Source organism: Equus quagga, chromosome 6, assembly GCF_021613505.1.
Source record: "Equus quagga isolate Etosha38 chromosome 6, UCLA_HA_Equagga_1.0, whole genome shotgun sequence".
Taxonomy (NCBI): Eukaryota; Metazoa; Chordata; class Mammalia; order Perissodactyla; family Equidae; genus Equus; species Equus quagga.
Window position 1 is genome coordinate 103626697 of NC_060272.1, and position 13545 is coordinate 103640241.

Consider the following 13545-nt stretch of genomic DNA (forward strand, 5'->3'; position numbering starts at 1 on the left):
CGCCTTGCGTGGGTAGATGAACATCAGAAGACTTGTGTAGAGTCATGAAAGAAGTGTGCTTGTCCCAGCAGGAAAGCCCGTGACAATAAAAAAGCAGAGAATGTTCTGAGTCTCCTACATTAAAAAGAGAAAAGCTTAAGTGAGATTTATTTCAAGGAAAGGAAAGCAACATTCAGGATTTGCTGGCACAGCTTGTATGACAGGTGGAGGGCAGCTTGAACTTGAGTGTGGCTGGGGTGCGGTCGATGCTAGTTCTGCCTTTTTAAAACTCTGGACTCGGTTTCTGCTTCCAGCATTTCCCATAACCGTTTTCAGTTGAAGTGCGGTGCACGTACTATGTTGATAACACAGTTTAACATTTAGGGAACTTCTGTCAAGTAGCAAATTATAAAGTACTTCCTGGGTTAGGCACTTGACCTCTTGTAAGTTTCTCTTAAATAAGTAGGAACTTGTATGTTCTGGGGAAAACACAAGAACATCGGGGTAGTTTCTCTTTGGCATGGCTGACGCTTTCTGCTCTAAAGAGTGAAAAGCAAAATTTTTAAAAATCAAAGAACTGGTTCTATCTTCAAGGTGAAATTCTCTCTGTGAAGTCTGAATAAACCACTCCTGGAAGGTCCAGTGTCCTTTCCCCGTGATAATACAACTCAAGAAAACCACACCTAGGTCTCCTTAGAAAGGGTAAGAAACCTAAGCCAAACACTTAAAAATAAGATTTATTTTATTTACTCATCAGCTTTAAACCCCTCAATGACTTGACTTTGCTCTTAGAGTAAATGGCAGTCTCCTTACTATGGCAGGCCCAGCAAATCTCATCATCTAGCCTCTGCTTCTCTCTCTTCTCTCAGCGTAACCTGCCCTTTCTCTGTCTCAAACTCAGTTGATCAAGTACGTGGAGCTTTTTCCTGCCCCAGAGCCTTTGGACCATTCTTTTACAGAAAAAGAAAAAAAAGACTTTAATTTTGATGAAGACAACTTTATCAATGTTTATTTTTATGGGTCTTGCTTTTGGTGTCCTGTCTAGAACTCTTTTCCAATCCCTAGGTCTTGAAGGTCTTCTGTGTTTTCTTGTAAGAGCTTCATAGTTTTTGTTATTTTACATTCAAGACTGTGATTCATTTTGAATTAGTTTTTGCGTAAGGTGAAAGGTTAAGATCAAGTTTGTTATTTGGCTTGTAGATGGTAGCTGCTGTAGCACCATTTGTTGAAAAGACTTTTCTTCCTTTGTTGAGTTGTTTTATATGCCATTGTCAAAAATCATATGGGAGCGTTGTCTTGATTTGTTTCTGGGCTCTCTTTTGTTCCCTGGACCATTCTCATCTCCCACACTTCCCCAGCTAACTCCTATCCATCCCTCAGGTCTCACTGTCATTTCCCTAAGGAAGTCTCTAAGGACACTCATTCCCATCCATCTCCATACCCTCGACTTCATGCCTAAGAAGTTCTGCCTCCATTATTCTCATTCAACACCTGTTTTTTCTCCCTCATGGCATTTAGCATAATTTCTTAATAATTTTCTAGTTTGTTCGTAGTAGTGTGTGTGTAATTCCTTCCTATAAGGCCCAAGAAGGCAGAAACTGAGTCTATTCTGTTCACCGCCATGATGCCCAGCACTGTGCCTGTTACATGCTGAGTGCCCAATCAATGTATTTTGAATAAATGAATGGAAAAAAGTCAGGCTTCCTGGGCGATGTTAATCATTGGGGACCATTTTCTTAAAATAAGAGGACATTCCTGGCTCTTGAGCCTTAGGATTTAATTTTTTCCCCAATTAACCTATCTTTTAAGGCAGTGGTTTCGCAAACGTTTGCCCTGCATGAGTCTTCTGGGGGGCTTGTTAAAATGCAAACTCCTGGGCCCCAGCCCCAGAGTATTTGATTCAGTAAGTCTCGGGTGGCCTGAGAATTTGCATTTCCAACAAGTTCCCAGAAGATAATGCTGATGCTGCTGGTCTGGGGACCACACTTTGAGAACCACTGTTTGAAGGTTAAGAACCTAAGGATGTGTTATGATCCCCTTTTACTTGGTGACAGTCCCAGGCACCCTTCAACTTGTCGTTAACAGTATTGATCAGTTTGGGAGTAATCACAGAGAATATCACATCAGAATCCAATCCTGGAGGAATGGAAGGGAAAATATCTGCTATAGCAGTAAGTCAGGAGAACTGCACATTTTAAATAATTTAAACAGGAGGTGAACAAAAGCTTTTCAAAGTACACTAAACTAATTCTCTTACTTCTGTGGCTTTTACATTTTGTTTCTTCAGTGTTTGAATAGGCAAAAGCACTGATATTTTAACTCAGACTACCATGAGTAGGGATTCTTGCTCAGTAAGAACAAGGCTTTACTAATATTGACATATTTATAAAATTAGGGTTTAGGTTTCTGCTATGGTCTATTTTCCCTAAACCTATTACAATGAACCAAAGCAAATCAATAAATACTATTTCATATGCCTAGACTGAGTCATATAATTACTTTCCTCTGAAGTCAACAAAAAACATAAAGGTGATAAACTTAAAAAAAAATAAACTTCAGTAATTCTAATTTTCATTTGTCTGCTCTTCTCCAGACAGCCTATTACCCTTTTTCACAGAGGAGCAGCTCATTTTCAGCATAGGTTGTTATAATCTGATAAACTCTCATCACACAACATTTCCTGGAAAGATTTGGCAGCATCACTTTTCTTTAAGTGTTCAGGAAGCGACGTGGGTCCCGGCCGCTCAGCTGGAACAGAACCAGTGCAGGGCTCCGAAAGCATTTGCAGGCTCTGAGATGGTTTTAACGTGTTTGGTGGCAACATTGCCCTTGTGCACACTTTTGGAAAGATTCTGACGTACTATCGTGGTGTAGAGTGGGTGTGGATGGGCCGGGACGGTCTCTGGGAGGGGCTGGATGCCTCCATGCCCACTTTGGTGCACAAAGAGGCAGCTCTTAACATGAGAACTCTTTTCAAATAAGGCAGAAAAGATAAATAAGGACTTGGCTTTTAGTACAGCCAATCTGTTAAGCATACTGTGAACCTAAATTATTTGGGGGCCCAAAGCACGGATCTCCAGTTAGATTATTTTGGGGGATGGGGAGGGGAGTGTCTGCTTTGTTCATTTCTGTATCCTCAGTGCCAGAAACAGTGCTTGGCATAGCCGAGGCACTCACTTGTTGAATGAATGAATGAGCGAATGAATTTGCTTTTGATTCTTCCAGTTTCTCTCTTCATTGTCTGCATATGATATACGTACTTACTCCAGCCTCTTAAATACGTTACCCCAAGGAATAAGGTTGCAAATATAACTGTGAACAAACATAGCATAAAATTTCTCTAATGGGCAAAACCCAACTTTTTTTTCTACATTATGAATGAAAACCAGTATCCAGGCATTATTCTAATTCAGATCTTGATTGATAATTGAGATTTCCCTCCATCTATACCCCACCCATGACAAGAAAATTATCTGCCGTATGTATGTGAGGAGGCCAGATGGAGTTCAGTCATAATTACATAATTTGGTTGCAAAATAACCGCGAGCTGGTTAACATTACCTCCGCACTTCCTGTGGTAGAAGCCAATATTAGACATCACCAGAAGATAATCTGATGAACCGTGGCCAGAGTTTGCACTCAAACATACTTATAATTAACTTGCTTTTAAATTAAATTCTTGACAGAAATGTGTGGGCAATCATAAATGGTGTATAATAAATTAGGTTTTTGGATGACTGAAAGACTGACTTATTTAAAGAAATAAGTGAGCTCTGCATTTTTTATTAGGGTAAAGATGTTTCTGTGTCTGTGTATGTGTGATTTTCAGTTTAGTTGTGTAGACTCTGCTTCCTTGAGATTTCTCCTTAGCACCTAGTCTCCTTATGTCACCTTCCTCTCAGCCCGTCCACTTCATTTGTGACTAAGCCGTCATATAAGCAGACTGCTCTAGCCACAGCAGCTTCTTGCCATGCACTTTCTCGTCTCCTGCCTTTGCGTGTCCTGTTCCTTCTGCCTAGAATGCCTTTCCATCTTTCTCACCCCGAAAAACATTCATTCATCCTTCAAGATTTAGGCCAAGTGTTCTCTTATGAATACAGATTTTGGCCACTGCCACCCTCCCACCCTTTAAGGAGAAAGTAGGACCACCTTACTGTGGATTGGAATTGAACTGTGTATACACTGCTGTTCTAGCGCCTTCTCCTTTCATTGCATCTCTGTCTGCGTCCAGCACTCGTGTGTGAAGTTCTGGGAATGGCACAGGGCTTTAGTTGATCTTATGTCTCCAAAACAGAAACAAAATAGTGGTTGGTACAAACTCTAGGATGTTGTAGATCTTTAAAACATGTTAAGGTAATTTAAATATACATATAGTCAAATCATATGTTGAAATAGCCTCAGGTGGTAACAATGGCTACCTTAGGATCGTGAGATAGTAAATGATTATTTTTTGCGTGTTTTGTCTTTTCCAGATTTTAAGTTATTTATATTGCTTCCTTAATGTTATAAAGTGAAGAAAAAGTGACATGTTAGAGAAGAGACTCTAGAACTTTCACATCAAAATGGTTGTTTCCCCTTTCATAATTGTCATTTTGAGCAGCAAGTTCTTATTCCGATTATAGTGCCCTAATTCTATCTGTTTTTGAAACTCCTACGCTTCCTTTGAGAGCTTCCCACCTATCCTCAGTGGTGGAAAATTAAAGTACTTAATTTTTTGAAAGAGTCAAATGACATTCAAAGCAAAGTCTATGGAAGAAGGTTGATAATCAAGCTAGTATCACGTGGAGTCGGGAAGAGAGTGCGCTGGTTAAGCACTGAGACATTTCCTGTGTGTCGTGTAAGTACCGCCTCAAGCCCTTAAACACGTGATCTCAAGGAGTAAAGTTGGAAATACAACTGCTTTAAAAACAATATTACGTAAAATTCTGAAACGTAACTTTCTCTCTAAAAGGGATTTGAGCAAAGCATCCTTGTAATGAGCATAGACATCCTTCCCTCGACTACCTTGAAAGGAACCCACTCATTTGTGCCTGTAGGTTCTTACCTGTTAAAGCGGCATCGCCCTCACTCTAAACCGCATAACAAACAGGGCCTGGTGCATGAGCCGAATTGCTCTCGGGAGCTGAGTCATTTAGCTCTAAATGCAGCTCTGTCACTTACTAGCTGTGTGACCTCAGCAAATTCTAAACCCCTCTGTGCCTCAGTTTCCTATCTGTAAAATGGGGAGAGAGTATTTTACTACTACATAGCATTGTTGTCAGGTTTAAATAACTGTTAAGTGCTTTAAAAAGTGCCTTGAATGTAACATAATTTAGCTAATTCTAAGAAACACATTTTTCACATTTTGATGCTTCTGAAATGAGGATGTGTCTTACAATTAAGGGAATTTTTAAAAAGCATTTTGTCACCATTTAATTAGCAACATCCTTTTTTTTTAAATCAGTAGTCCTTGACATAATGGTGCACCATAGAGTAGATGACGTTTTAGGTTTCAGTAGCTAATAGTAGTAACAGCTCAATAAATACTAGCTGTTGTCAGTGTTGTCATCAGCCTCAGCATCTTGGTCCTAACCAGGGCCGTGGCATTTGTTGGGGTGGTAGGCAGTGCTAGCCTCGAGTATATGTCAGATCTCAATTTCATTTGTCTGTTTGCACTGATGTATTCTTAGAAAAGATCTAGTGAGCTGTTTTTCATATTTGTTTCATATTAAGCTAATGTAAAGTATTTATGGGATTAATTCATGCAGTGTCCACATTATTCTCTTCAATGCAGATCAGTCCCTTGAAATAGAGGAGACAAATTCTTTACCTTCCCTATTGAGGTATTTTCCTAAATCCTTTCAAAGAAGTGCTTTTTCTTAGCGAACAGAACTGAGCCACCATTGTACCACTTAAGATTTACGAGTTTGCAGTCTTCCCGGAGGGAGAGAAGAAGCGGTTTATTGATCTGTAACAGAGAATGGATCACGGCCAAACCTTTTCTGGTTTATCCAATGTACTGACATAAGAATCCGCATATCGTTAAGAAGACTGAGTCCTCACAATTTGAGGCCACCTGTCATGCAGAACAATAACTGGGAAAAATCGATACTCAGTATACAACTGTTGTGTTTGCACAGACACTGCCAGCTCCACACCCAGGGACAGGCATATCTTGTTATTTTACCGGTGATGTGCTTGTTGTTCCTAATTTCAGGCTTCTTCCTCATTTTGATTTTATTGTTCAGTTTGGGGGAGGGTGGGAGAGACCAATTTGGATCCGAGATAAAGATCTTCTGCCAGGTGAAAGAAGTTCAATAACAGGAGAAGACCTTGGACGAGAGTTGCTGAAGCTTGGCTGGGAGGATTCTGGGCACATCTCCATCCAGATACCTTGATGCATACTTCATTCTCCCATAACACATGCAGCTTGTTTCTTCTTGCCTTTAAATGGTGGTATTTACAAGCCATTATAAAGCAAGAGTGCAAACACATAGGGCTAGAAAGGGGCCAGCAAGCAAGGGTTTTGCTTAGATTTTGTTGTTGGCTTTTAAAAGTATAATTAGTTGAATCCCAGAAGCTGGGCTTCTTGCCTTTGTCCCCTCACCTCCCCACGCCACTCCTCCTTCTTCGTCCCCCCCAGTCCCTACCTTTTCTGTTGTTGTCATCACAAAGCTACATTTGTCAGACATGGATAGTCGTTCCTATTCTTAAAGATAATGCTCACTCTATCCCAAAAGCCTGCCTTTTGATTCACCAGCTCTGACTGTGCACAGGGTTCATCACTCTCCAAGTTCAATGCCATGGACCTGAACCAGTGCCTGTTGCCAACAGAATGTCAGATGATTGTCACATAGTCAAAGAGATTAGAGCCACCGGTCCTCCGCGTATGCTGCCAGACAGAAACTGGGGACCAGCAGGGAGGCTGAGAATCAGGTCTCTGTGGGTGAGCTGAGCGGTAGTCACAGAGCTGGAAAAACCATGTAGGGGAGCATGCCTGTCAAAGCAGGCCTGTGAAAAAAAACCACCAGGAATTTAGCATTTGCACCGAGTTGCTTCCACGGTAGCTAGCTTTGAACTGTAGTGCAAAACCATTCAGACAGTCAGGAAAATTTCACTAGCTAAGCAGCAAGAAATTCCCACCCAATGTGATCAAAGTCATCAGCCACTTCCGCTTCCTTCTTTTTATTTACTTATATTTCTGACCTCTTATAATCCCCACGACTGGCCCCATAGTTTCCTTTTGCGTAGCATTTCTTTTAATACTCTCTTCTTTCTGCAGTGCATTTTAAAGCAAATAAAACCAAAATTGACAAGAAGTAGCTAATGTTTCTTTTTTAATAATTATTTTAAAAATAATAAAGGAGCTAAAAATCATCCATAATTGCATCACTCAAGGACAGCCACAAGGAATATTTTGGTGTATTTACTTTTAATTCTTTTAAATAAATGTGTAAATACATATTTTTAATAAAATTAGGTTTATGCTAGAACACAGTTTTTTATCAATGTACTTTGAGTATTTTTATGTATTATTAAAAGCTCGTAAATGATTTCAATGACTGCATTCGGATCCAGTATATATAGATAGATGATTATTTTAGCCTTCTCCTGTGCTTGGGAGATCATGTGGTTTTCTGAATTGACACTTTAATTCTACACTTGGAATCCATTAAGCTCAATTTTTCTGATTTTGTGGGTCGAGAATTGGAATTTGGGCACAGTGGAAATGGAATATTTCTATCTGTGCTATTGTTTGCCTTCTTTGCTGGCATTTTTCAGAAGGCATTTTTGGAAAAGCAAAGGTTGGAGCAGTGTTCTTTTTCTTCTTTTTGTTTGTTACAAATTTTGTGATTGTTACGCAAGTCGTGTTATAGTAATCTCAGTTAACTTTTAAATAGACAGTCAATATAAAATAAGAAATGCATTGCCCAACATGAACCCTAATGTTTCAGAGTGATGTCCCGTTTGAAGTTTACATAACAGAACAGTGGAAGCTATTGAAGATTTTTTTTAACTAGGGGACTGACTGGATCTGATTTATGTTTTAGAAGACAGGGTAGGTGAAAGATTTTAGCTATCTCAAAAGAATTTGCGTGAAGTTAATCTTGTAAAAAATGTGAACATTTGTTGCAACAAGTGCTTTGAAATTGCAATTGAGTAAATGAAACTGTTGAACCAGCATTTGGAAAGGAGGAGAAGTTTAAAAACCAAAAATAGTTTGTGAAGTGCTACAGAACGAAGTGGCTTGTATTTGAAGGCCACCTTCCTAAATAAGTCACGTTTCTGGAGAACCAATTTTGTCTCCCATGAGGAATGTGTCTGGAGACCTGCTGTCAGTGCCTGCCCGCTGGGCGTCTCTGGTATAACTCCCAACACTGATGGCCAGGTCTAGTGCAGCCACCACCTTGATCCACAGGCTATCTCCCGCATTCTGATTTGCTCTCTCCATTATCAGTCATCTTTGTAAACAGAAATCTGAGATTTAGTTTTGTACATATTTTTAAATGATCCATTTTTATGAGGCTCTCTTGATTGTTTCAGGTTGAATCCGTTTGGGAACTTGATGCATAAAATTTGCATGACTCCTCACTCCTTTCTGGATCTGTCATTGGATTCAAGCCAGCATGGCTCACACCGCGAAGGTTAACGGCTGTGCCTCAGGTAACTGTGCTCTGGAGTGTGTGTGTATGAGTGTGTGTCTTTGCTCAAACTAATATCTAATTTCTCCTTTAATAACGGGTCGGTAATAGCAAGTTGTCTAGATAACTAAGATTTCAAAGCAATTTTCTATCCATTGAAGTTGTGTTTGGTTTTGTTTTTTTAATCTCTTAGAGAATTTGCTTTTATCTTTAGTCTTTTTGTACAGAAATCAGTTAGGCAAATTATTGCCTAAGTCAATTCTATTGAAGTGTTGAAGGATAAACATGAAACCCTGAATGCTGATGCAAGGGTAATGTGTACTCCTCTTGCACTTCCTTATGAGAGATTGAACGCTGAGAGAGGAACTGAGTTTGAATGCTTAAAACCAATTCCTAGTATCCCATCCCAAGCAGCGTTTGTTTGATGTTCCTAAACAAAGAGAAAGGGGGGAAGAGAACGGTACGTCCTCTAAAGTGACTGTCCCAGAGAGAAGTATGCAACAAGCCATATTACGAATCATAAAGACTTCTATTTTGATTCTTACTTTGGTTATATCAGAGACCTGTATAGTTTTCAGATCTATTCCAATATTGCTTTTATAAGATTTGGGAGAAATCTGTAGAACAAACACAGAGAAAAGCTTCCTAAGAGATGGCATATGACAACCTGTCGAAAGTTCATTCCTCTTTTGCATTATCTGCCAAATAGCAGCATGTGTGAGAGCAGTCATTGTGTATGTGGGAATTCTCATGAAGGCCTAAGTCCAAAGTCCTCACTCTGTGGGCTCTGAGCACTGGATAATGGAGAGAGTGTGGAATTGGAGTCAGGAGACCTGAATTAGAATCCATCTCCAGCACTGACCATGCAATCTGGGGCAGGACTGTTTGTCCATGTGTAAAACATCAATAAGTGTATCCACCTGCAGGCTTAGAGCCAACGAGAGCACCAGAAACATACTTACGAGTGCTGTGTAAGCTGTAAAGATGACAGCAGGAGAAGGAGACCTCTGAAGTGGGAGTCCGCAGCCCATGTATGTGACGTTTAGTTCCCATAATCCCAGCCGCAAGTATTTCCTCTGGCAGGAATGCTGTGGCTTTCCTAAAACCAAACCCAAATAAACTCAGTTGTTTGTTCTGGGATAACTGATCTTTCTCCATCCATTCTTTTGCTTGTCCTTTCCACTGCCCAACTTCTTGGGACTTTGATAGATTCTACTCAGGATTGCTGTCAATAATAAATATGAATGACAATAGCTAACATTTAATGAACACTTACCATGTACCATGGTGCCTAAGATGCCTTGCCTGCATTATCACCCTTGATCCTCACAGTAATCCTATGAGATTATGCTATTGCCATCACCACCACCACTGTCATCCCTACGTGATGACATAGAGAAGCTCAGCAATTTACCTGAGTGAAGTAAGAAAAGCCAGAGTTATTACTTGTTTCTCTCATAAAATATTTGATAAGGAAGGAGACTGAATCATTGTGAAATTTCTGGAGTGTTGTGACTGGGTTTCAGTCCCCTGTGATGCTGTGATCTCCCTTCCCTTTCCTGCCTTCACTTCCATTCACACACTCACAGGAAGCGGGTCATGGGGATGTTGGTGCCTCAGGACCTCGACCCTCTGGCCTCTCTGGCAAAATCCTATCTTTAAGAGTCTAGATAGCCCATTTGCCCCAAATTCATCTTCCAACTTGCCTTGTCCTGGAGTGTCCCTTTTCTCTTTGTTCCTAAGTCTGATGATCCAGTTATAACCTTTCCTTCTCAACTGGTGTCCTACCTAACAGGTCTGGGCACTGAGTCTGAAAGCAGAGGAAAGCTCTCTGATTTGTGACTTCTGAGGTGTTAGGGTATCAGTTGTTTCTGCAGACAGGTGTCTGGACCAGGCAAGAAAAGGTTTTGTTTATTCCAGTCACCATGACCTCTGTAAGCCTGTAAGCAAATCTGATTAGAGGCTCAGTCATACACAATTACTTTATATATATGTGTGTGTGTATATATATTGTATGCATATACATGCATATATAATACATATGTATATGATGCTCATTGTAGAAAAATTTTAAATATAGAAGTTTAGTGTTGTCTAAAAAAACAAAGCAAGAATCACTGGTAATACCACCACCCAGGAATAAATGTTTTACTCATTTTCTATATAGTCTTTAAATTTTGCGTATTTCAAATAGTTGAGATTATGCTTATCAAAATTACCATTTCTTTTTTGCATTTTATATTACAAAAGAAATACCTGCTCATTGTTTAAAAAAGAAAAGCCAAACTCAATGCAAAAGTGTATGCTGGTTATAAATATACTATTTTGAAACGTAATTACCTAAGAACATTCATAGGCCCCAGATTAAAATGGGATAAAGAGGGCTTTATGGCAGCTAATGAGAGCTGGTTCCTGAGCTTTCCCATGAGAAAAAGATAGACTGAGTAGTGTAGTAGACGTTTTAAATGTGGATTAAATTAATGTATTTTTTTCATTTTGCAAAGATAAAGTATAAAATTAAATATGTTTTTTAAACTGTGCTTTCCCTACATGTGTTATGCCGCAAAGAGGTCCCACCCACCCCTCCCCCTGAAAAGTCACTGCTTTGGGCTCCATAGAACATGAAGGGAAATCGCAGGTGAAGGCAGAGGCAGGGCGGAATAAAGCACCAACAACCGAGCAGCTGCTGAGAGCCGCGCAGCACCGTCCAGCCAGACCGCGCCCTTGGCTGCAAAACCCACCTGAGGACTGATGGTCCATGATTACATCCCCGTTTAGAGCTTAAGCTGCGTAAGGGACTATTCACAAATCCTTTTATCCTCTGACTTCCCCACTGAGTCCTTCAGTTAGATTGGGTAAAAGGTGCTGATTTTAAAATAAGAGCAGTTCATTAATGCTGTAATTTGAAAAGATTTATTACAATACATTTCAAACATAGGAAATGTGTAATGGTTATATAACAAGCCCCCATAGCACCTAGCTTAAGAAATAAACTTTACTAGTATATTTTTATTTGCATGGCAAGTATTATGGAGCACCTACTGTGTGCCAGGCATTGTTCTAGGCACTGGGGATACAGCAGTAAATACAACAGGCAAATCCCTACCTTCAAGGACCATCCATTCTAATGGAAGTTGAGGTCTCTTATGGACAGCGTCCACATAAAATAAAGGACATGGTTATACTAAAAAAGTGTTGTTTATCTGAAATTCAAATTTAACTCGATGGCCTCTGTTTTTATTTGCTAAACCTGGTGACCTTCCTTGTGTACCCATTCTGGACTGCATCTTCCTCCTTACCGCCCACCCTGTCAATATCAATCACTCATCATAGTGCTCTCTCTTTTTCACCAGATCCTTCATCCTACTTCTGTTGACTGGTCCAGTTTTATTTTCATTAATTTAAAACATTCTATTACGTTGTTACTAGGAGTACCCTAATGTCATGTGTTACTGTAATGAGGTCTGGGCATCATAAATTGCTCGTAACTGTTCTCTTCTCTCCTAGCTAACTAGGAAGTAAATGGGGGGTGGTTGGTTAGGAAAATTGCTGTATTTCTGCCAAGTTTAGGGATGGGGATGGTCTGCTTGGTCCGAAGTTTCTGAATCATGTTGTAAACTGGATGCACTGATTGATACCTCTCTAAACACTAATTAACATTGTGAAACTTTAATTAGAGCTTAGAATCTCTTTAGAAGCCAAATAACAAGTAGCTTATTTGTCAGATGAAGATAATAATACCTGTCCTACCTTCTTCACAGGATTGTTGCGAGAAAAAAATAAAACAATAGCCATAAAAACACTTTTTTTTTTTTTGCTTGAGGAAGATTAGCCCTGAGCTAACATCTGTGCCAGTCTTGCTCCACTTTATATGTGGGTTGCCTCCACAGCATGGCTGATGAGTTGTGTAGGTCTGCACCTGCCAAAGTGGAGCTCACCAAACTTAACAACTATGCCATGGGGCCAGCCCCTAAAAACACTTTTTAAGACATAAAGTGCTGGTCAGATGTCAGGGGAAATCACTGTCCTTCTTGTTCTGCTGTCTCTGTCATGAGCTCCTGATCCAATAAACACCTGTTCAGGTGCCATTGTGCCAGGTGCTGTTGGATGCTATGACATTGGGCAAGAATTGTATTACTGTCCTGCCTCTAAAAGTTAAATGACATAAATAGATGGAGTGACTTTTTATGTCTGCCATCACCATCTTTATTTTTGCCAGTACTTACCTTTGCTAGTTTATTATAGTTTTTCCCCATCTTGCTATTTCTCTTTCACAGCCTAAATATATATATATTTCCAGACCAATACATATTTGCTTACTTAAGGTACTTATCAAACTGCACTAAAAATTTGTTGACATTTTAAATTAATATAATAAATTTCATAAAATCTTGTTACCCTGGTCAGTTATTTGGCTCCGGGTTTCGTCTCCATGCCAATCTTCAATGAGGTACAAAGGCCACTGATAAGACCAAGTCAGTCAGACATTGCCACAGACTCATGGTGGAGCAGGGAGAACGCTGTAGCACAGTGCATCCCACTCTCGGTTGTGTAAATATTTTTTCTGGGCAGGAGCATTTCTCAAACAGAACTCTGAGCCCACTGCGGTGAACCTGACAGCAGGCATTGAGTGCTGTTTGTCAAGTACAAGACCAGCTTGCACTGACTGCTCTGGCTGGAACCAACCTGGTGTTTTCTGAGAGCATCGGTAAAGAGAGAGGTGGGGTGTTCGTGGTGGTGAGTCTTGGCTCTGTCATCTGCAGTAGTATTACTCCAAAGGCAGAGGGTGAGCTGATTAGAAGCTGGGGCTGCCTTAATTCGTGGGTACCCTCCATGACCTTCCAGAGTCTCCTGATTCAGTTTGCAAAAGGATCAAATGTGTGTTCCTGTTTGTGCTTTGCTTTCTCTTCTAAGCGGTGTGTTCAGAAGAGCTGAGAGGGTGAAA

General features: G+C 40.2%; 1 protein-coding gene across 2 annotated transcripts in view; it reads left to right on the top strand.

The window, feature by feature from the left end:
* Window positions 1-13545, top strand: part of KANK1 (KN motif and ankyrin repeat domains 1) — a 198261-nt gene that overhangs the window by 130516 nt on the left and 54200 nt on the right. For both annotated transcript variants that reach the window (XM_046663740.1, XM_046663739.1), the window contains exon 3: window positions 8503-8622. In XM_046663740.1, the coding sequence (XP_046519696.1) occupies window positions 8586-8622 (37 nt within the window). In that variant the 5' untranslated portion in view covers window positions 8503-8585. The remainder of the gene's footprint in view (window positions 1-8502; window positions 8623-13545) is intronic.